Genomic DNA, 21,519 nt, shown 5'->3' on the forward strand with positions numbered 1-21,519 from the left:
TAGGCCTATACTAGCATTACGAACTGAAACAAAAAAAACCTGAGAACATCCTAATGCAACTTAAAATTAACATGTAGCCTGGCCTATGGTGCACAAATTAGTTGATAATGAAGTATGATTTCATGAAATGCACGAACGGAAACCTATCGTCAAAACTGAGGTTAGCATACACTCCAGAATGGTGAATATCCGTCTTCGTTCGTTTAAAACTACATAACACATGGACCATGTTTTCATATGCAATTTACACAACTACATTCCCCACAACACCCTGTGCGGTTTCTGGCCAATCTCATGACTATAGGGAACTTCGAGCCCATGCTGTACTACACAAGTAGCAAAATCAGGTGATTCAATCATGAAACCTAGTTTTGTTATCCTAGAACGTCGAACGGTACTATCGCTATAACGCCACGGGGGAAAGGTAGTCAGGAAGAACTGAAGAGCGTATATTTTAAGCCTGGTAAGACCGCACTTGTCACAGGCTACCGAAAGTGATTTCAGGGGACGATAAAGTTGATAAAGTGCGAGGATGGCCACTGCTCTGCGTTATTGTAACAAAGTTGCCATCGTTACAGGAGGCTCGAGAGGGATTGGAAGAGGGATTGTTAAAGTTTTCGGTAAGACTGCTTTTCATAGGCTGTGTTTACGTCAAAGAGCTCTGAGCAGTGCCAAAACTGACTGTAATTGCGACCCTTACTGTACTTGCCTCTTCAGTTCAAAACGGGGCCAAGGTTGTTTTCTGTGCCAAAGAGGGTAAGTATCATTCTACACAAATTACCTTAAGCCAATTATCTGTAAAACATGAACTAGGTGATTTCCAGATTAAATAAGTCCTACCATGTTTTGTAGGACTCGTGCCAAAAACTAAGTGACAGTCCAAAATAAAATATGTAGGCTAAGTTAAACTGAGCTATACATTAATACATAATGCCACCTGTCTATATTAAGCTCGTCCTGATAATCAAAAATGAAGATGACCATGCCATCTCTACAGGAGATGGAGGGGAGGCCCTGGAGGCAGAATTAAACAAGAAGGGGCCTGGAACTTGTCTCTTCGTTTCCTGTGATATGACCAAGGAGGATGACATTAAGGTTCTATAGCTCATCAAATGTTTCTCATTACAGTGTATAAGAGTGTTCAAATTCAAGCAAACAAGTTAACTGGACTCTTTGTAAGCATGCCATGCCGTTATGTGTGTGGAATAGTTAAACTTTTGGTTAAGAGTATGTGAAGTGCTCACTGTAAATGTTTAGTTGGTTGTAAAATATTACTTCTTCTGTGTTTAGTTTTCTGCTTCTTTCGCCTAATGAATCACCTTGACATGTTATGCATGAGTAGTTATACAGTATTCACAATATTACTTGCGACAGGTAGGTTGCAGAAACCTATCTCTGCAGCATAAAAAAAAACTACTTTTGTTCAAGGACACATGCCTAGTCGCCTGACAGTCAGTGGTTTTGATGGCAGTCATATGCAACATGCCGTGCCTTTGGTCAGATGACTTAAGGGGATTCTTTCAGGTCCCATGCACTGAGACTTACCTGACCCTCTATGGTTTCGTTAAGTACAGTTTTGACATTTGTAAGTGTAACAAATAGGGTTTTGGATAGGCTGTTAGGTCTTTGTTTGTCCTTGTGAATATACTGCCATGTTTTATTTGTTACTAAAGTCCTCACGTGACTCTCTTCCCTTCCAGCGGTTAATCGCAGAAACTGTTGAGCACTTTGGACAGATAGACTGTTTGGTGAACAACGCAGGATGCCGTGAGTGTCTTCCTGTTTGTCACTACCTCCATCTAGTGTTTAACTTGGAGAACTGATTACAGGGCACACAGCCAACAGGGTACATCCTCTTATGACTAGTTTACACATCAAACAATGCCCCATCCATCACGTTATTGATTCTTCCTTTATTGACGTTGTTGTACTTAAGGCATTATGCCTGTCAAGGTCAGGGTTTATTAGTTCCCAGATGAAGGGGTAGGGTAGGTGTTTTACAGTTTCCATCTGAAATACATGAGGGTTACGGTAACGTTAGTTCCTATATTAAGGCTTCGTTGTCTGTGTTGGCTCAATGCTCTCAAGGCTGAATAACTAACTCAAACAGACAATACTAGGTTATAGTGGATGTAACTTCCTAGCATCCTACTTTTGCTCACTGTCACATACCATCTCTTCTAATTTCTTGCCTTCTCTTGCTCTCATCTGCCTCTTCCCTAGACCCTCCACACAAGCCCACAGAGGACACCACAGCAGACGAGTTCAGAGATCTTCTCAACTTGAATCTCATTGGCTACTTCCTGGCTTCCAAGGTAAACTATCAATCCATTTTCTAGGTCATGTTGACTTTATGTTGATTTTACTCTGGCAAAACAATTATACATGGAGCAGGAAAAACGGTTGTTCTTCTTGGAAGATGCCGAAGTATTTCACAGATTTGATACAGAAAAACTATGCTGGTAGTGCTAGTTTTTGGGAGGTGAAAGCTTGATTGCTTGTTGGCTGAGAATGTCAGTCAGCTGTGTCTGAAAGCCAGTCTGAATATAATATGGACAGCTGCGTTTTTTTATTTGTGTATGTTTCACAATTTCTGTAATTAGGCCTACATAATTAGGCCTACATAATAATTTCATAAAGCATTAATCATTAAACTTTATCTGAGTTGTCATCCTGTAAGGTTCTAGTTACCCCCTTCCTCTGGGGGAAAAAACATTGTTTAGAAGACATAAAGTTGACTTCCTTTATGTACGTAGTAGCCTATAGATATGCAAAGGAGAACACCTCAGTAAGTATTCCCCAGTATTGCGTCACATTTTCATCTGAGGCCTTGAAGCGCTTGAGTGAAACCTGAAAAAGGGTCAAGTCTGGGCTTGTGTCCATGGTATTTGACGGTAATTGTAGCACTTTACTCTGCAGTATGCCCTTCCATTCCTGCGACAAGTGCAAGGCAACATCATAAACGTGTCAAGCCTGGTGGCCTCCATTGGCCAGAAGCATGCTGCACCGTATGTAGCCACCAAGGTGAGTTCATTTTGGTGTACAGTAAAGGTTGCTACCAGAAGTGCATGATTTAGCTTTGGGATTGTGGGGCCTGACTTATCTTATCCACCAGGGGGCGGTCATAGCCATGACCAAAGCCATGGCTGTTGATGAGAGTCGCTATCATGTTCGAGTCAATTGGTAAATATAATATCCCGTCTGTTAGACTATCCTTTGCCCAGGCCCCTTTTGTTTGTGTCTCTTTGTGTCTTTTTTAAATGATCACACAACAGCACACACACACACACACACACATACACAACTTGTGAAGATATTAACAAAATGTTGATGCATTTTTTTAAAGTTTGTTTGTTTTGTTTTTCAACATAAGTAGTCTTGAAACAGCACCATTGGTTTATCTCTCTCTCTCTCTCTCCTGCTCTCAGGAACCCCATAACCTCTTCCTATTTCCCCTAAGTCTTTGTCGACATCTGGTTATTCGTTCTGTAGTATTCCCCCTGGTAACGTGATGACTCCTATGTGGGAGGAGCTTGCTGCCCAGACAGAGGATGCTGCTCGTACAATTAAAGAAGGAGAGCATGCACAGGTAGGTGCACTTATCATTATTTTGGAGGACATAATCCTTGTCCCTGAAAAACAGAAAACAATTCACATTAGCCTAGTTAAAATGTAATTGTTAACTAATGATCCACAATCATTCTGTGTTGCCAGAGGTGCATTTTCCTCAGATAGGAAATCAGGAAATCAGAAATCAAATAGGACTCATAGAAATTACTGGCTTCACCGTTGTCACTTTGACCTTGTTCTAATAGCTCACTTTATTATCGAGAGAGAGACCCCCTGTTTCTATGGAATGCTGGGCTTACTAATTTTTACTGTCCCTTCTAATCACCAACAGCTCCTCGGTCGGATGGGGACAGAGGCGGAGAGTGGACTGGCTGCTCTGTTCTTGGCTGCAGATGCCACTTTCTGCACAGGGATCGACTTGCTTCTCAGTGGGGGGGCTGAGCTTAACTATGGCTTCAAGAGTCAGGTGCAACAACCATAAGGGTCTATATACAGCCCACACATAAGGCATGCAGTCTCTGCTTCACTCCACAGTTTATACATTGCTTTACTTACACGTTTACTGTTACAGACTCAATTACTTTGTTTACATTTAATGAAGAGACTAGTCATGTAAATAATGGCAAAGCCAATATGATTGCTTAAAAGCACCATGTGATTAACATGACACAATTCCACTGTGATTTCATTCTTTTCAGGATGCATAGGGAAAAATTGTACCTGCTGGCCATTACAGCTTATTGCACCTTCACCAGCATATTCTTAATATATAACCTGTATGCCCTGTAGTGTTGTTCTCCATTCCTTTAAATCCTGTGTTTTAATAGTTATTAGTTATTATTAGTTTAATAATATAATACTGCACTATAAACAATACACCAGAAGTTGTGGCTTTAATGCAGACACATATACATTTTATCAATGAAAAAAGGCATATGTCTGCTGTGTTCCCTGGATATTTATTTTATCATGTGTATTTTAACGTGCTTATAACAAAGCAGCAATCAAGCTTTCACTTGTGCATCACTGAGACCTTTTATCATACATAAATACCACTGCACACAGTTTTTACAAAACAATAAATATATTCATAGATTTCTGTGATGGATTCTACCTCTGACTAGTTTAAGACATTTAAAGAGTACGTTTTTATCCTCTACTGAACACCAACAGGCCTGACAGATGAGAGTTATTTTATCCAGATGCTAGTGTGAATCCCCTTAAAGGTCCTAGGTACAAATCAGAGTAGTTTTATCCAGATGCTAGTGTTGCCCTCAAAGGTACTAGGTACAAATGTAGCCCTGTGGAGGCCAGGCCTGAGTGGAACATATTCGTGTGGTTGAAATTCCTTTATGGTAAGTATGTGTTCCTCCTGAGTATCAACCACAAGCACCTTGGTGTTTTTGGTCTTGGACCTCGCTCAATATTTAGGTTGCCTTTGGCCCTGAGCATCCCCAACATTTAATTCCCCATATATTCCACTAGCCTTTAAAAGTTATCGTGTGTACTAGTACCCCAGATTAATTCAGTACGCTTGGTGTTGATATTCAGACTGGTGTGCAATAAGGTAGGCTACCAGTAAGTGGCATAAACACATGTGTTAGGTTAAGTATTCTGAATCTGATTTGACACCACAACGTAATATAGACCATATTCAATTTAATACAAAATGTGCGTCGGTTCAATATGTGTCATGCTTCTACCAATGTATAATAGACTACAGATATTGTGATATGATAATGTTGGACGAAAACCAGTCATCCTGGTGATGATTTATTTTTTAAGCATTTTATGTTCCCTTGCAATACTTTTGCATTACTGTAAGAATCCCGCAATATGTTTGTGTACCCTCACAATACTTTTGTGTTGAGTTTTCAGAGGAAATGCAAACTATTGCGTGGAAACCCAAAGCTATTGCGAAGGAAGGCAAAAAGCAGCGCCAGAAAATAAATCACTTCCATGATCTTTAGGCCCGTTTCTCACTGGCTGCGTCACCACCTCTTTCCACGGATTTTCACAAGATGCATGCTCTGACTTGTTAACATTGGCGTTGAAATGACAACCAACAGGGGCTCCGTGCTATACAATCAGAAAGAAAGTAGATTCACTTCTTCAGAGGTGCTATTGAGAGCATCCTGACCAGCAACGTCTCTGTCTGGCACGGCAGCTGTCTAGCTGCAGACAAGAAGGCACTGCAGAGGGTGGTGAGGACAGCAGAAAAGATCATCAGGTCATCCCTACCAGCCATTCAGGAACTGTACACTTCACACTGTTCCAAGCGGGCAATGAACATCATCAAAGACACAACTCATCCAGCACACAGTCTGTTCTCCCTTCTACCATCAGTGAAGCGGTACCGCAACCTGCGGGCCCGCACAAGCAGACTGAGTAACAGCTTCTTTCCACAAGCCATCAGACTCATCAACACACTGAAGAAAATCACATGAACATTCCATAGTCACTTCACCATGCCACTGGCACTTTACTTTACTGTTGCACCTTGTGACCACTGATTGTACTTCTGCTGCTATGTGTGTGTGTGTGTGTGTGTGTGTGTGTGTGTGTGTGTGTGTGTGTGTGTGTGTGTGTGTGTGTGTGTGAGTGAGAGTGTGTGTGAGAGAGAGATTATTGTCAATGTCTTATTTAAATGTTTGTGTGTGTGTGTGTGAGAGAGATTTTGTCAATGTCTTATTTAAATGTTTTAAACTGCACATTGGAGACTGGTCAAACGCAATTTGAAACTTCTGTGCTAACCCTGTTACATAGATTTTTGACAATAAAGTACACTTGACTTGACTTGACTTGACTTGAAATAGGCTGCTATATTGTTCAGAGGGACTTATAAAGAAGAGGCAATTATTTAGGTTTCGGTTTTTTTATTCACTCAACCAATCAAAAAATCATAAAGCAACAACTCCCCACCTCTCATCCAATAGAGGCGATGTGTATTCCATTTTGATGAACTTGTTTAACCTCCGTTTAGTTTGTTTGGGCTGAATCCAGACCCTCGGCCCATCCAATCACATGTTGGACAATAGTCACGCCTACCATAAGGCTTTCTTTTTAACCCGTTGTGGCCTGTTTCATAATCAGTAAATGTTGCTTTTGTTGCAATCAAGAAATACACTGTAGTAAAGTAATGAGTTAATGTAAAACATAATATTATATCATGTTTACGAGGATGTCCATTATGTCGAATACTTAGTATACCAAATTCGAACGTTGCTAATAAACCCTGAATGCCCACTATAATATCCTTGTAGAGGTCGCACTTCGATTATCAAACGTACATTAAATACAGACTTGGGAACGGGGACATGAAGGATGCATGGACATTTTTGTTAAATGTAAATAAATTAAGCTAACAGAGGATAAACAGGATAAATCTATCCTCTCCCCTAGTGTTTACAAAAACAGCGGAATGTCGTCACTCTCTCCATCCAATCCGGAACGTGAAGTGTGTCATGTAATAGAATTTGCTTCCACTCGGACAATTTTCCATTCATTACATAGCGGCAATGGCAGCATTGAGGAAGGTGAGTCCAAAGATCACTATTTATCTCTCTGTTATCACCGGCTTTGTCAATAATTCACAGAGTAGATGCATTTGCTGACATCAGGGAAAATGACCTGTAAATATTAGCTATTGAAACTGCTTTTGTAAGTGTTTCCGCTTCCTAGTTAACATTAGCCAGTCAACGTTAGCTGAACAAGCCAAGTTGGTCTGCTTTTACACTGGCTGTAAACTTGGCAATACGTTAAACAGTGGGCGAGTATAGCGCATTGTTATACATTTTGGTACGGCTATGCATATGTAATAAGAGCAGTAGATATACTTTACAAATACAAAGTAAATTAGGGTTGTTAATTTTGTATACACTTTTACATTTGCATTACAATATTTCGTCCGGGGGCTTGTCTGCACCACTGTTTCCCTGAGAAACGTTCTGCAACGTGGTGGGTTTTAGAGCCAAAACTGACTTGAAGGAAATGACTTTGGTTAAGGTCGGAAGAGTGGTATATGCATTGCTAACCTACAGTCAAGGCGAAAATGATTTACTGCAACGAGCTCAGTTGGATCAATTATTTGTAACGTGGTAATATTTGGAAATCAAAAATGTGGCCAGATCACTTTGGCATAGAAAAGAGGCACACTTGCCAAGTGGATGTGGCCAACGTCTCGAAACTAGTTTGCAGTTAGCATTTGCTATTTAAAGCACCCCAACATGAGCTCTCAGCTGTCCGACAGACATTCTGACAAAGCGCAGGTACTCTCACGCTCCTCTTGCAGTGGGTTTCTGTCCGTGTAGTTATTAATAATGTAGACTTTCACCTTGGTCATCAGAATACGTAGCTTCCAACCAAGTGTCTCGGCTTTTAACCCGATCTTGTATTTTGTTATAACGCTTGGAGGCATTGTTCATAGGAATAGAATATTCATTTTCTATTATCTTTATTCTAATATGTTTGCGTTGTTGCCTAGGCACTCCATGGACGCTTCATTCAGCCCCTCCCCTTCTGCCTGGGGTCATTGCGGTTTGCCAGCTCCTCTTTCAAGGCAAGTTATTTTCCATTGACTTGAAAGCAACCTCATTTCAAACCGTTTTGTGTCAGACCTTGATGGGACCGACTGCTTTCCTGCACGCCCCCCTTATATAGTCTTAATTGGATGTCTGTACCTGAAGCTAATGAGAGCGGAATGTCGCCTTGCAAGTTCCGCCAGACTGGTTTATCACACAGTTATTTGACATTTTGGGTTTCTTTCATGAAGGAAGTTACTTTTGAATGTTTATTTTGTCTTCCTGATTCACCTGTTAATTTCTCTCTCCCCCTGTTATGCTCATGTTGTGCTCTTTTCCTAAATTGTTCTTAAACTTTTTCTTCCTCCCTGGCGCTCTGCTCTCTCCATTTAACAAATTACATTTAATCCACTTAAATTAAATCACTCAACTGGCATGACAAATTGCCCCCCCCCCCCCCCCCCCCTCGAATGTATGTGAAATCCATAATAATCCACAGAAATGTTTTATTTTTTTGGCACTGCTTCCCTCTTCTTTCTTGCTCTCTCCCTTCCTCCCTTTTCGCCCTCTGCCTGGCTGGCCTGCGGTAGGCTGCCGATCTCACCATCGAGAGGAACTCTGCACCGAAGCCCAAGCCCGACCCCTCAAAGCTGCTGTTCGGCAAGCAGTTCTCCGACCACATGCTGACCATCTATTGGTCGGAGCAAGACGGATGGCAGGCCCCACAAATCAAGCCCTTCCAGAACCTCTCCCTCCACCCAGCAGCCTCTGCCCTGCACTACTCTATAGAGGTGAGAATAGGGCAGACCCAGCCCCCAAAACATCCTGGTTCAGTTTTGTAACCGGACATTTCTGAAGCAATATTACTAATACAGGTAATATCTAAAAGGCTCTGTTATCCCGATGTCATTGGCACTCATAGATCACACACTGTGCTTTTCCCCTCAAGGCCTTTTTGACTGAATTTACTAAGAAAAGTGAAGCACGGAAGCTTGGTTTGATGTCTTTGTATGTGCGTCTGTCTGTGTGTCTCACAGCTGTTTGAGGGCATGAAGGCATTCCGTGGAGTGGACAACCACATTCGCCTGTTCAGGCCCATGCTGAACATGGAGCGCATGCATCGCAGTGCTGACAGGTGCTGCCTACCGGTGAGTTCAATCACACACACACAACACACACACACACACACACACACACACACACACACTCACACACACACACACACACACCCTCCCCAGCAGGTTTGTGCTGCAGGAAAGCTGGCTAACACTTTTACACACTCATATTGATACTCAGTTAAATTCTGGCTTTCTGAATCTATGTACCCTTGTTTTTATGTTTTTTTTTTGTTGTAGTTGTTTTAATCTCCTGATGTCTGTCTTGGTGTCTTTTGTAGCTGTTTGAAAAAGCCGAGATGCTAGAATGTATTAGGAAACTGGTGGAGGTGGACCAGGAGTGGGTGCCTCAGTCCGCAGATGCCAGTCTGTACATCAGGCCAACATTCATTGGGATTGAGGTTGGTAATTCAGCCAAGGTGGTTTTGTCTTAGAGCATGTGCACCGCCTCGACACAATGAAACTGCACACACAGGCTCATTGGCACTTTGTAAAAGTATACACTGATTTTGTATTTCTCACCTAACCTGTAGACATAAATTACCGGTGGCAGAGTCTGTCACATAGCCAGTTGTTGTTGGCTCCGTTGTTTTGGATTTTGGACATTTTTCAAACTCGCTGCTCCCTACTGAACTTAATTCAAAACTCTCTCTTAGCCTTCACTGGGTGTGTCACGAGCGAGCCATGCGCTAATCTTCGTCATCATTGGCCCCGTTGGGCCTTACTTCACTACAGGGACCTTCAACCCTGTTTCTCTCTTGGCCGACCCTGCCTTCGTCAGGGCCTGTAGGGGTGGAGTGGGGGCCTACAAGATGGGAGGGTGAGTAAGGAAGCATAAACACACACACACACACATATATGCGCACACACACACACACACACACACACATATATTCACACACATGCATGGACACACACACGGACACACACACACACACACACACACACACATATGCGCACACATAGACGCTAAGAGAGTTAAGAGTCCCATGCTATGACTAAAACCTCTTCTCTTCTAGACACAGTTTGGTTTGTTTCCTGTTTTCATTTGGCAAGCAGTTCTCAGAATGACTTGTTTCACCATTGCAGAGTTGACAATGAACAAAGGGATTAAGGTGTTGCCTTTGCTCCAGGAAATCAATCATTAAAAAATAACCTAAGAACATTGCATTCATTTATCGTTGTACCTACCACACTTCCTTGTAATGTGATGTGTACAGATTGATTCCTCTGCTAAATAAAGCACCTGTGCTGAGTCACTACCACTTGGCACAGCTTGGTTTAGTCTCCTCACATTTCCACAGCTTGGCCTAGACAAATCAAATCAAAACTTTGGCGGAATAGTGCAGAGAATGGTGGCTAGAATAAAGAGGTATGTCTAAAGTACACGTTTTTAGGTTTCCACCATTTCAGCCATTCTTAGGTCTTCTGGCAGAGTGTTTCAGAGGCTGGGAGCATAGAAACTAAAAGCTGCCTCTCCATGTCTCTTTGTACTGGCCTTTGGAACTGTTAAGAGTTCAGTGCCAGAAAACCTCATGCATCTACTGGGTGTGTACCTTGAGAGCATGTCTGACAGATATTAAGATGCATGACTATGGAGTGTATTAAAGATTAGTAAAAAAATCTTGAAATCTATTCTGAAACTAACAGGTAACCAGTGCAGTGATTTTAAGACTAGTGTGATGTGCGTCCTCCGTCTTGTTTTGGTGAGGACTCGTGCTGCTGCAGTCTGTATTATTTGTAATTGACTAACGGCTTTTTTTGGTAGACCAGACAAGAGCGAGTTACAGTAGTCTAGCCTGCTCGTGTGAAAGTGCATCAGTCTTTCAGTGTCCGCCTGAGAGAGAAACCCTTTCATTGGCACAGTTAGGCTCAGATGCCTCACACTGCCTCAGTTTGGTTCACTGATTGAAAATGTTCCCCTTGTGCTGAGAAAAGTGCATATAGCACTGCAATGAAATACAGTCATTGCATTTGTCACGGGGAGGACTTAACAAGGCCAGCCCAGTCCTCTTAAGTCAATGAAGCTCTCTGTCTACAGGGAAGGCCGTGGAATGTTTTTACAGTGGAAAGTGTGGGTTGCTTTTCATTCCATCTTGCCAGAAAGATTATGCAAGTCAACAGAGTGATCAAAGAATGCTATAGATTTTTTTTTGGGTCATGGGCTAACGCAGGGGCTCTGAACGGCTGCCTGGTACCTGGATGTGGCCCAAGAGCTCTGTCACTGTTAGTGACAGCTTCTGTGGTGTGAACTGTTAGTTGGCAAATCACACAAGTGGTTGGTCGGTGCACAGTATTGTTTGGCCAGTTTTTTGGTTTCCAAACATCCTGTCTCATATCTCTCTCTCTCTCTCTCTCTCTCTCTCTCTCTCTCTCTCTCTCTCTCTCTCTCTCAATCTTTGGTCTCTCTCTGTCTGTCCGTCATGCTGGTTTTTGGCACATTCTTCCTTCACAAGGGTAAAGCACGCCATCGCTTAAAATTCTGTAGAGGTGTGAGCAATGAAATCTGGATCTATTTACAGAGGATGTGCCCTTATCAAAAGTGCTCTTGGCAAAGCAGTTTTGATATTTTTGTTGGACTGACTGAGTCTTTCTTTCTTTCTTTCTGTCTCTCTTTCTCCCGTCCCTCAGTAACTATGGCCCCACGATAGCGGTCCAGAGCGAGGCACAGAAACAGGGCTGTCAGCAGGTCTTATGGCTGTATGGGGATGACGAGCAGATCACAGAGGTCGGCACCATGAACCTCTTCATCTACCAGACCACGGAGTCAGGAGGTGTGTATGTGTGTGTGTGTGTGTGTACGCATCTATGTATGACTGAGACAAAGATTCGATTCATTCCTGTCACTGTCCCCCCCCCCCCCCGTTGACTAAACTTGGGTGAGCAGTGTGTACATTGAGTTGTAGGTACTTTCAATCTATCAATAGCTATGTGTGGAAATGCTTGAGGCCTAACTGCCTGCTTTGCAAGCCATTTGTGAACAGTTTCTACAATTTGAACGTGTGTGTGTGTTTTCAAAGGAATTATTTCAATAAATATGGTCTCAAAATCACTTAGTCTTAAGTTGCGCAATCATGTATGTACTAGTTTGTGTGGCAGGGATTTAATGAATCATTGAATCACCGTTCTAGATTTGAAATCCGAAGAACAAGAGCTGAGATGTTCATCCTTTGATAGCGCGTGTAGTCGAATACTCATGTCACTGGTTCTCCACAGAGAAGGAGCTGCTTACCCCCCCTCTGGACGGCATCATACTTCCAGGAGTCACCAGGCAGTCTCTGCTGGACCTTGCCCGGCAGTGGGTAAGTCAGGAGGGGTGGGGGCGGCGGAAGAGAAGAGAGAGAGGGAGAGAGAGAGGGAAATGAAAGGATTAAGGAAATAGGCAGGAGGAATTCCGAAAAGCCGGAAATTATTTAAGAGATCAGCTCACCAACAGCCTCAGTGATTTATGGGGGAGGAGGGAGAAGCTTCCAGCCGAAGGCTAGCAAAACAATGATTGTGGTCCAAATGTACACGCAACAGTGTACATTATTTTTTCAAGTCGTATGAATTGATGTCGGTGGGTTCTGTTGTGCCTCTTGTTCTCCTCAGGGAGAGTTTAAAGTGACAGAACGCACCATTACAATGAAAGAGCTCATTGACAGTCTGGAAGCTGGACGGGTTCTGGAGGTGTTTGGTGCTGGCACAGCCTGTGTCGTCTGCCCTGTAGGAAGCCTGCTCTACAAAGGACAGGTGCGTGTGTGTGTGTGTGTGGGATGGGGGGGGGGGGGGGGGGGGGGGGCAAGGTGAAACTGACTTTCACCACACCCTGACAACTGACAAACTAGTTCCTGCCATTTTGTCATTGTAATGTTCTTTTTCAATATGTCCCATAGACTTACCAGATTCCTACAATGCAGAATGGCCCAGACTTGGCAAAGAGATTCTTCAAAGAGCTCAATGACATACAGGTAAGATCAGTGTCTCATCCTCCCTCTATTTTCTGTAAGGTAATAGATTATATCTATGTTTTCCTCAAAGAACTTTAAAAAAATGATGAGTGAAGGTGATTTGATATGAAATGTTTACTATTTTGTATGTCCTTTGTATGTCTCAGTTAGCTTTAATGTTTTCTGCCTTGTCTGACGCCTAATTTTATCCTTCCTCCCTCTCACCGTCATGCACTCAGTATGGACACAAACAGAGCGAGTGGGCGCCACTGGTCGTTTGATTGGCCCCTGCCCGTGCCAGTCATGACCATGACCATTCTTCCATATGCAAAGGCAAAGAATTTGTGCTCCAGTCCGCCTCCCTCTCCACCCACTCATGCACTCTTCCTGACTGGCACATGTGTGACTGAGATGGACAGGTGTTAACTGGTGCTCCCAGGTCACATTGGATGCAGTTTTTTATTACTAGTTTGTTTTGTTTCCATGTATCTTTTTATGTAGACTTTTAAAGGGACTTGGGTACTGATGCGTCTGATTTTAACTGTATCACAGAGCAACCACTAGATGGAAAGTTATGCACTGCAGTGAATGGGCCTCATGGGTCTTGGCTTTAAAATCAGACATCTAGAGAATTTACTGGAATCCCCATACCCCCCCCCCCCCCCCCCCCCACACACACACACACACACACAAACTCAAGCCTTTGTTAAACCATCCACTGTCTTAGCAGCGCACAACTGCCTCCCAAGGCACACGTCCCCCAAGCTAGCAAATAGCACACGATACCAGAGGAAGCTTAGCTAACTTCATGAATGCACAACAGACTGACCCACATTCACATGCTCCTTTTTTCCTCATGCAGATGTTCAGTTTGAAGGACACATGTTCTGTTGTTGTGAAACAATTTCGGGGGGTGGGGGGGGGCAAACAGGTACTATAGGAACAAGATGTTAATGGTCACTCTTTTTAATGTAGCCGTACTGTTGTAATCATTCGGTTTTATGAACTGTACAGAGGTACTCAAATGCTGTCATTGGAATACTGCTATTTTCTACGATGCTGTATGGACATATAGGTTTTTGTTTTTAAATGGGCCAGGCAAACAACTGTTATATCATGCTATATGCACATTCACTCTGGTGGTTCTTTTCTCCTTTCTCTAAGAATCATAGATTATAATTTTTTTGTCTGGGTGAATGAGAGTGTGTCTGTATGTGTGCATGCATAGTTTGTATGTCTATTTCTTTGATGCAAGTTACTACTATGACAACTTGTTGTTGAACCAGCTTGAGATTAAATGGTAGCGGTCAAATCGAACCTGCACGCACAAATGAAGAACTTGTATGTAAGCTGCATAGTAAAAGCCGGAACCAGACCACTTTTAGAAAATGCTATCAGGAACACTACTGCACTAGGTTACGTGTCATGTTATGTGCATTTTTGTGTGTGTGTGTTGACAGTACAGTGCATTTTTTTTAGTATTCTTGTAGGACGATGGCAAAGATTGTCTTGGATTTAACTTATTCTAGTTTGTTGCTAAAGTGTGGAAAACCAGTGTCTTGTACGTGTGGTTTGATATAGTTACCCTACATGTAACAGGCCTTATTTTTCTTATTTTTTTCCCTGTTTGTTTTTCATCCTGTTTGTTTTCATTCCTGTTTTCTTTAGCCTGCCTCTGCTTTTATTGTTTCAAACGACACTGCATCCTTCTCTTACCTTGCCCCTCTAAGTGCCTGATGGAATAGGATGTAGTCAGTAGGGTGCTGTGTTCTTGTGCTCTATACACTTTAGGGAGCGTCAGCATCTCCATTTAGGGATTTGCTGCCAAGTCTTTTATTGGGTGTTTTTACTGTACTTTTTTTTGTTTGTTTGTTTGTTTTATCAAGGTGTTGTTGTTATTCCTACCTTTGTTAACCTATTTTTACAATAAATGTGTCTATCAAGTTAATACTGAATTTATATCTTATACTTGTCCAGGTAGTTTTCCATCTTAACTATGGTGTTCTAGTGGATGACTTAATGTGTCCTGAAAACACAGTAAATACGGTTACTGTGATAGATTGAAATAACTATAAAACCATCACTTCCTATATGAAGCCTTTAATCAGATTGATTACTATTGTCAAATAGGCTTTAAATTGGACTTCATTGGGTTTTTTATGGCATTATAGCCCAGAATAACCAACTGAGCTGTTAATTGTCAAACAGCGCTACATAGTGGCCAAGTGGCAAAGCTGTAGCCTAACCAAGATTTTCTTGTGTAACTGCATTCCTTCTGCAGATTGAGGCATTGTCCTCTCAAAATCTCAACGTCATTCATTTTTTTGCTGGTTGCTGCATGTTTGGGACTGATTTGATAGTCAGTTGGAATTCCCCTTTGTTTTCAAAGGTTTAAAAACGTTTAGTTCTAAAGTGATTTGTGAAGTAGGAAAAAAAATAAAGCAAGAAAGCCCACAGCAATTAAGTCTTTGTTTACTCAAGATTATCATTTAATTCTGGACATTGTACAAGAGAATCTATAAGTGATAAATAGTCGTCATTATCACTGAAAAAAAGTACAGAACTGAAAGTAAAATTATCATATATCTTCATAGTATAAGCAATGATCTAACAATGAAACACATTGATCTGCACACAATGAAAGAAAAAATATTGTTATATGTAAGGTACAATAACCCAAACAAACATCCCCATACATAATTATGAGATAACTAAAGTTTCCTCCAACAGGCAACTCAGCTGATATTCCCTGGCAGACCCTGAGAGCGCGTTGCCAGCTGGGACATTTCACTGCCTCTGGGCTTCGGTGGGAGAGTCCTCGTCAAACACAGCCAGTGTGTGCTGGCCCAGAGGGTTGTAGATGATGGCGTCCACCTCTCCCCCACCGTTGCTGGTCTTCTGGAAGTGGATTTCCAGCAGGTCCTGCAAGCTGTCCTGGTCCGCGATGGCCGGTACGCCCGTGAGCAGCACGGTGCGACGACACATTGCGTCACGAATCTGAGGTGTGGAGATAGAAAGGGAAACTGAAGACTCTCCTATTCAGCCCTTAGTTGGACCATTTTTGCCATGAAATGTACTATTATCAACCACATACACTAAGTTCGAGTCATTGTCAAAGTTAGAAATAATGATTTCTGCTTAAAATAACACTTTTGTGCGTTAGAGTTAGCTTCCATCAATCTCCTATAGCATCCATTCCTTTTTCCTGTGCCTCACAAAGTTTCTTCTCTATGGTTCAAAACTTTTGAAAAGAAAGTGTAAGTTCAAATCAGCACCTCATGATTTTGATATGGTGGAAATCTCGAGGAGATTATCAACCATCAAAAAAGACAAAATAATAAAGGTGAGAGGTTTTGAGAAGGCCTCTCCACAACTTAATAAATGCTAAACAACTAAATAAATAAACACTGCTAATCAGAGACATTTCACTGCGAAAAGCAATGCAATTTGTTTGTCATTCATGTTTCACAGAGATCAATGCCACAGGCCTATCCCTTTAATGGCAGCTGGGTCGGCCTGTATGCAGCCAGGGTGGCTTTTATGAACGAACGGGTATACTTTGGCCAACATAAAAGCATTTAAGGTTCTACTGTTGTTTATTTGTTTGCAAGATTTAAATGCAAAAATTGCTTCAAAAAGATTTGAAATGCTCGAGGCAGCAGTTTTTTTGTGACGCCCCATCTGTTATGCTAAGGGCTGTTTAGAGTTGGACAGGACAATATTTCACGTTTCAGGAGTTCCACTTACCTGAAAGTTGGCAATTTTTCCATTGAGGAATGGAGTCACTTTAACCTTGTGCCTTTTCCCTTTCTCCATTTCCACCTCATGGTCCTGCTTATCTGTCAGGCCTTTGGCAACTGGGGGAGAAATGTCATGAGTAGCTGAATGTTGTACAGCTAAGAGTGTCCACTAGAAGGCACTACATGAAAGAGGAAGTTGCTCAAAAACCTGTCAGGTGTGTGATGGAATGAGAAGGAGCAAGTCTCTTTGTGTGTGTGTGTGTGTGTGTGTGTGTGTGTGTGTGTGTGTGTGTGTGTGTGTGTGTGTGTGTGTGTGTGTGTGTGTATGTGTGTGTGTATGTGTGTTTGTGTGTACAAGGGCCGAGTTGTACATACTGTTGCTCTCTGTGAAGGTGATGACCACATTGCCAGAGTCGTGCAGCATGTCTGCCTCCTCCACCTCCCCACCTCCATTCTTTCTCTTGGAGAAGTAGATCTCCAGTTTGTCCAAGATACGATCCTCAGCCTCCATTTTGGGCAGATTGGACACCAGGACACGGCGAGGACATACCTGAGTGTCCAGCTGAGAGACAGTGACACGTGTTTACATGCACTCATATACAAACACAAAACAGAGCACCATGCAGTCCTTCCACTTAAAATGCCATGCAAACAATGTAAATACGCTTAAAGCTGCTTATATTAAACAAACTTGACATAGCACATCCACACAATGCTCCACAAGGTGTTGTCATTGAGATACAATTAGGCACTAGCAATGGTGTTTTACACATGGCAAAATTAACATGGAGATAAAAAATTAAATAAAAAACATCTAAATGACAGTATGTCTTACTGTATCACTGCAATGACATCAAAGTGTTTATTGTACCTCCACATAGCTAGGCACCAGGAGATGTACGGGTAAGGCCTGCACGTTGAGAGTGAGTTTCTGCTCTAGCTGAACCTCATGGTCCTTCAGCTTAAGGATATTCTGGGCCACTAGAGACAACAGGGCAAAATATAAGGCGAAGAATGAAAGCAAGAAGTAAAACTAAATGATCAGGTGAAAGTGGCTATCTACAGCCGCGGAAAAAATTAGGAGACCACTTTGAAAAAAGTATCAGTTTTTCTTTTTTTACTATTTATTGGTATGTGTTTGAGTAAAATTAACACTTTTGTTTCATTCTATGAACTACTGACAACATTTCTACTGAATTTCAAATACAAATACTGTCATTTATAGAATTTTTTGCAGAAAAATGACAATTGGTCAAAATAACAAAAAATATTGATTATTATATACAGATATTGATTTCTGATCTCTTCCAAAGTTAAAGCAATAGTATTGTGTAGTATAAGAATTTATATGAACTTGTTTTCTTTGCATTATTCGAGATCTGAAAATATTTCATTTTTTTTGCTATTTTGACCAATTGTCATTTTTCTGCAAATAAATGCTCTTAATGACAATATTTTTATTTGAAATTTGGTAAAAATGTTGTCAGTAATTTATAGAATAAAACTAAAATGTTAACTTTACTTTAACTCATACCAATAAATAGTAAAACCAGAGAAACTGATAATTTTTAAGGGGTCTCTTAATTTTTTCCGCGGCTGTATAAAAAAAAATAACAGGCACAGTTCTAAGTGATGAGAGGACATACATGTGTGCAGCACCCAGCAGGTTTTAAAAGTTACATTAGGTATAGATTCTGCCCTAGCCCTCTCGTACTGAGGTTAAGTAGGTACGATTTTTCACAAGAAAACCACTTGTAACCAAGAGTAATGAATCATTTGGTGTGTGTGTGCACATGCAGGGCACTATCCTTGGGAAAAGAAAGATGTTCTGGATTTTTTTCCCACCCACTTTCCCTAGTGGTATTGTTAGAAAATCACAATTCACTAGCTTTTTTTTGTTATGCTTCTGTGATGCCTATGGACCATAAGTTGGACACTTAATACGTCTGATAGTGGAAATACTGTACACCAAGTTTGTTTACTTATTTCTTTACTGGGCTTCTTTTCAAGACTGTGGGAGCAACTCCATATAAACCACCAAGAGCAAGAGTTTTTCCTTCTGTTAGGCGCATTGTGTTACCTCCTGGTATGAAATGTGCCATATAAATAAAGTTTGCTGTGAAAAGAAAAGAATACTATGCTGCTCACCTGTGTCCTCCTCAAAGGTGATCAGTGCAGTGCCTCCTTCCATAGGATACACAATTCTGGGCTTAATTTCAAAGCCTGAGGAATCCACCCCATCAGATGTTTGTCCCTTGAAAACCACTTTTCTCTCAGGCACTGCAGTAGACACCTGAACAACAACAAAAGGGCCTTCGTTGACAACTCTGACGGAACTGTAATGACAGCTGTAAACTACTACCTGTGTTATTGAGAGTAAAAGTGACACTGAAATACCCAAAGCCCAATACCCATACATACACACACACACACACACACACACACGCTGGCTTTTTTTTCTCCAAAATTGAAGGGCACCAGACTAATAGTCAGAGTGGCATTGTCACACTCACATCTGTTTGCTGTCTCAGATTAATGCTGGTCTCATCCATTTGCTGAATGTCCTGCTGCACATTCCGAATCTCTGACTTGAGCCTCTGCTGTTCCTCCATCTGGGCAGTGACTTTCCTCTGCGGCAAAATGTTTTAATGTAATATGGACATGAGGCTCATTTACATCAGACTCACAATGGCTGAAACTGGGCTTATTGAGGGTCACGAACCAGTCAACACACTGGATTTTAACGAACTTTGTGGCTGCATGTGTTCCATCCCAACGCCTTAAAAGGTTGTGAAATGACATGTAACAATGAGTCAAATACCATGTTCATGCTTTTGACCTGTGACTGGTAACCTGTACCAATGTATACAAGCAAATAAAAATTGGCAATCACAAAAAAGTCAGTCACAGACAAGAGTAAAGCCCACATGCAATCTCACTTTCTCCTTTTCCAAGATGTCTTCTTGTTTCTTCCTCTCGGCCTGCAGGGCTGGTGTCATGGTAGCACAGCGCTGGTTGAACTCTTTGGTGTAGTGCACGTTGGTGTCGCGGGCCCCAGCAAGCATTTTTTGATCACTGAGGATATTTTCATATGTCGCCTGAGGAGGAGGCAAAAACAAGTACATGGCTGTGATTTCTGCACGTATACAACATATAAATGTACAATAATAAACATGCTTACTTGGCATTTGCTTATTTCTTTAAGGACTCTGTGCAAATCAAACTCAGGACCCCCTGAGACCAGGGAGAAAGCCTGAAAAACAACACCAGTGACAGTCGGTCAAGGAAGCCAGTGTTTTCACAATAAGCACTGGGGTTTAAATTGTCTCTTACCTCATCGGTAGACATCATTTTAGTGCCTTGAAGTTTAAGGGTCCTGTGAAGAGCAATGACATTTGTTTCTATTGTATGTTTCTTCTTCATTAACAAAGATCAATACCATATTGCCTATCACGTCAAAGTCAGCTGGGTTGGCCTGTGTGTAGCCAGTGTGGCTTTTACGAATGTATTTTGACCAATAATATAACTTTTAACTAAGCATAAATGCCTTTACAGCTATCTGATTAAAATAAAAAAATAAAAAAAGTTACATTTAGAAAACGTATACTCTACGCATCAGTTCTAATAACATCCTGTCTGTCCTGCTAAGGGCTGTTCAGAGTTGGATGGGAACGTATTTCATGTTTAAGGAATCTTTTGCTATGAAAAAATGAATGTAGATAGGCCTAAATATATGCCTATTTTGAGGCCATCAAATCAATTCTGAAGTAGATCGAAAGACAATTGAGTTAGCCCACTTTCACTTCGGCGGTTCTAAATCCATGACCATGCCTTCGTTAAAAAAAAAAAAACATTTAAACTGCTTTGTGAATTCAGCTGTATTAAAAACATACTTTTATGGTCTAAACATATGTCTATTTTGAGGCAAATTATCAGATCAATTTTGAAGTCGATTATTGACAATTCAGTTAGCCCACTTTCGCCTGGGCTGTTCTAAAACTGTGGCCAGAAAAATCGATTAAAAAAAACACCTTTACTGCGTTGTGAATCCAGCTGTATTAAAAGCATACTCTTACTGACATCATGTAAAATGTAGCATATTATATAGTGCCAATCTTCAAAGATGTTTACGTTTTTAACTTACGTGACCAACAACGCAGCTCCACTGAACTGAACCAGATAGTTGTTTCAGTTTCATTTCAGGACCCATATAGTTTCTCTCTGCCACTGACGCAACCTGTTTTTAGTCGAAATGTTAAAGTGACATGCAAAGACTCTAGCCACTAATTTAAAATACATTATTATTATTATTATAAATTATATATAAGTTTTACACATTTCTATAAGATATTTTTATTACAGATTGATGATAACATTAACAATGTTTAAAAATAAAAACCACGTTGGACGTCTGAAAAAATTAACTGGCAAACCACTATAAAAAAAAAATTAACTGGCAATCAGCGTGTGCAGTAGACCTAGAATGGGTTTATCAGGTGTTTTGGGGCTTTCCACCGATGTAAACCCACACTGACAAACGGACACGACCCCACCTGCGAGGATTGGCGTTTAGCCTATCTGAGAGACTCAGGAAGCGCTCTTCAGTCAGAATGGGCGTGTTAAATCATAAAGTGTTGAACTCGTG

General features: G+C 41.4%; 2 protein-coding genes across 3 annotated transcripts; one reads left to right on the forward strand and one right to left on the reverse strand.

Annotated features, from left to right (window-relative positions):
* The first annotated feature begins 305 nt into the window (after nucleotides 1-305).
* Nucleotides 306-15,082, forward strand: LOC308379673 (branched-chain-amino-acid aminotransferase, mitochondrial-like). Of its 2 annotated transcripts, XM_080856909.1 has the most exons (18): nucleotides 306-620; nucleotides 718-756; nucleotides 998-1,095; nucleotides 1,701-1,767; nucleotides 2,224-2,315; nucleotides 2,920-3,024; nucleotides 3,116-3,183; nucleotides 3,493-3,589; nucleotides 8,054-8,128; nucleotides 8,681-8,881; nucleotides 9,128-9,238; nucleotides 9,487-9,606; nucleotides 9,862-10,025; nucleotides 11,837-11,979; nucleotides 12,422-12,507; nucleotides 12,797-12,937; nucleotides 13,081-13,155; nucleotides 13,374-15,082. In XM_080856909.1, the coding sequence occupies exons 1-18, from the start codon at nucleotides 533-535 to the stop codon at nucleotides 13,413-13,415; spliced, it is 1,812 nt and encodes a 603-aa protein (XP_080713035.1). In that variant the 5' UTR covers nucleotides 306-532; the 3' UTR covers nucleotides 13,416-15,082. The 2 variants fall into 2 exon arrangements, with proteins under 2 accessions (XP_080713035.1, XP_080713034.1); XM_080856908.1 differs by lacking the exons at nucleotides 306-620; nucleotides 718-756; nucleotides 998-1,095; ... (3 more) ...; nucleotides 3,116-3,183; nucleotides 3,493-3,589 and adding an exon at nucleotides 7,053-7,106.
* A 531-nt stretch (nucleotides 15,083-15,613) lies between these two features.
* ifi35 (interferon-induced protein 35) lies at nucleotides 15,614-21,125 on the reverse strand. The gene is made up of 10 exons (XM_080856904.1): nucleotides 21,019-21,125; nucleotides 20,208-20,250; nucleotides 20,056-20,127; nucleotides 19,814-19,972; nucleotides 19,388-19,504; nucleotides 19,023-19,167; nucleotides 17,746-17,855; nucleotides 17,250-17,436; nucleotides 16,882-16,991; nucleotides 15,614-16,131 (listed from the first exon to the last, which is right to left on the reverse strand). Exons 2-10 carry the CDS (start codon nucleotides 20,223-20,225, stop codon nucleotides 15,922-15,924), a joined length of 1,128 nt encoding a protein of 375 aa, XP_080713030.1. The 5' UTR covers nucleotides 20,226-20,250; nucleotides 21,019-21,125; the 3' UTR covers nucleotides 15,614-15,921.
* Nucleotides 21,126-21,519: the final 394 nt, after the last annotated feature.

This window comes from Sprattus sprattus (genome assembly GCF_963457725.1).
Source record: "Sprattus sprattus genome assembly, chromosome: 18".
Taxonomy (NCBI): domain Eukaryota; kingdom Metazoa; phylum Chordata; class Actinopteri; order Clupeiformes; family Clupeidae; genus Sprattus; species Sprattus sprattus.

What these genes read in the sequence shown, in the direction of transcription:
- ifi35 (XM_080856904.1), bottom strand. An exon ending in ATCTGAGACAGCAAACAGAT is followed by an intron (nt 19,168 to 19,387) that starts GTGAGTGTGACA and finishes GTTGTTGTTCAG; the next exon opens with GTGTCTACTGCAGTGCCTGA. An exon ending in GAAAAATTGCCAACTTTCAG is followed by an intron (nt 16,132 to 16,881) that starts GTAAGTGGAACT and finishes TCCACACCTCAG; the next exon opens with ATTCGTGACGCAATGTGTCG.
- LOC308379673 (XM_080856909.1), top strand. Translation starts at nt 533, where the DNA reads ATGGCCACTGCTCTGCGTTATTGTAACAAAGTTGCCATCGTTACAGGA. An exon ending in GGTGAACAACGCAGGATGCC is followed by an intron (nt 1,768 to 2,223) that starts GTGAGTGTCTTC and finishes CCTCTTCCCTAG; the next exon opens with ACCCTCCACACAAGCCCACA. An exon ending in CAACATTCATTGGGATTGAG is followed by an intron (nt 9,607 to 9,861) that starts GTTGGTAATTCA and finishes ACTCTCTCTTAG; the next exon opens with CCTTCACTGGGTGTGTCACG.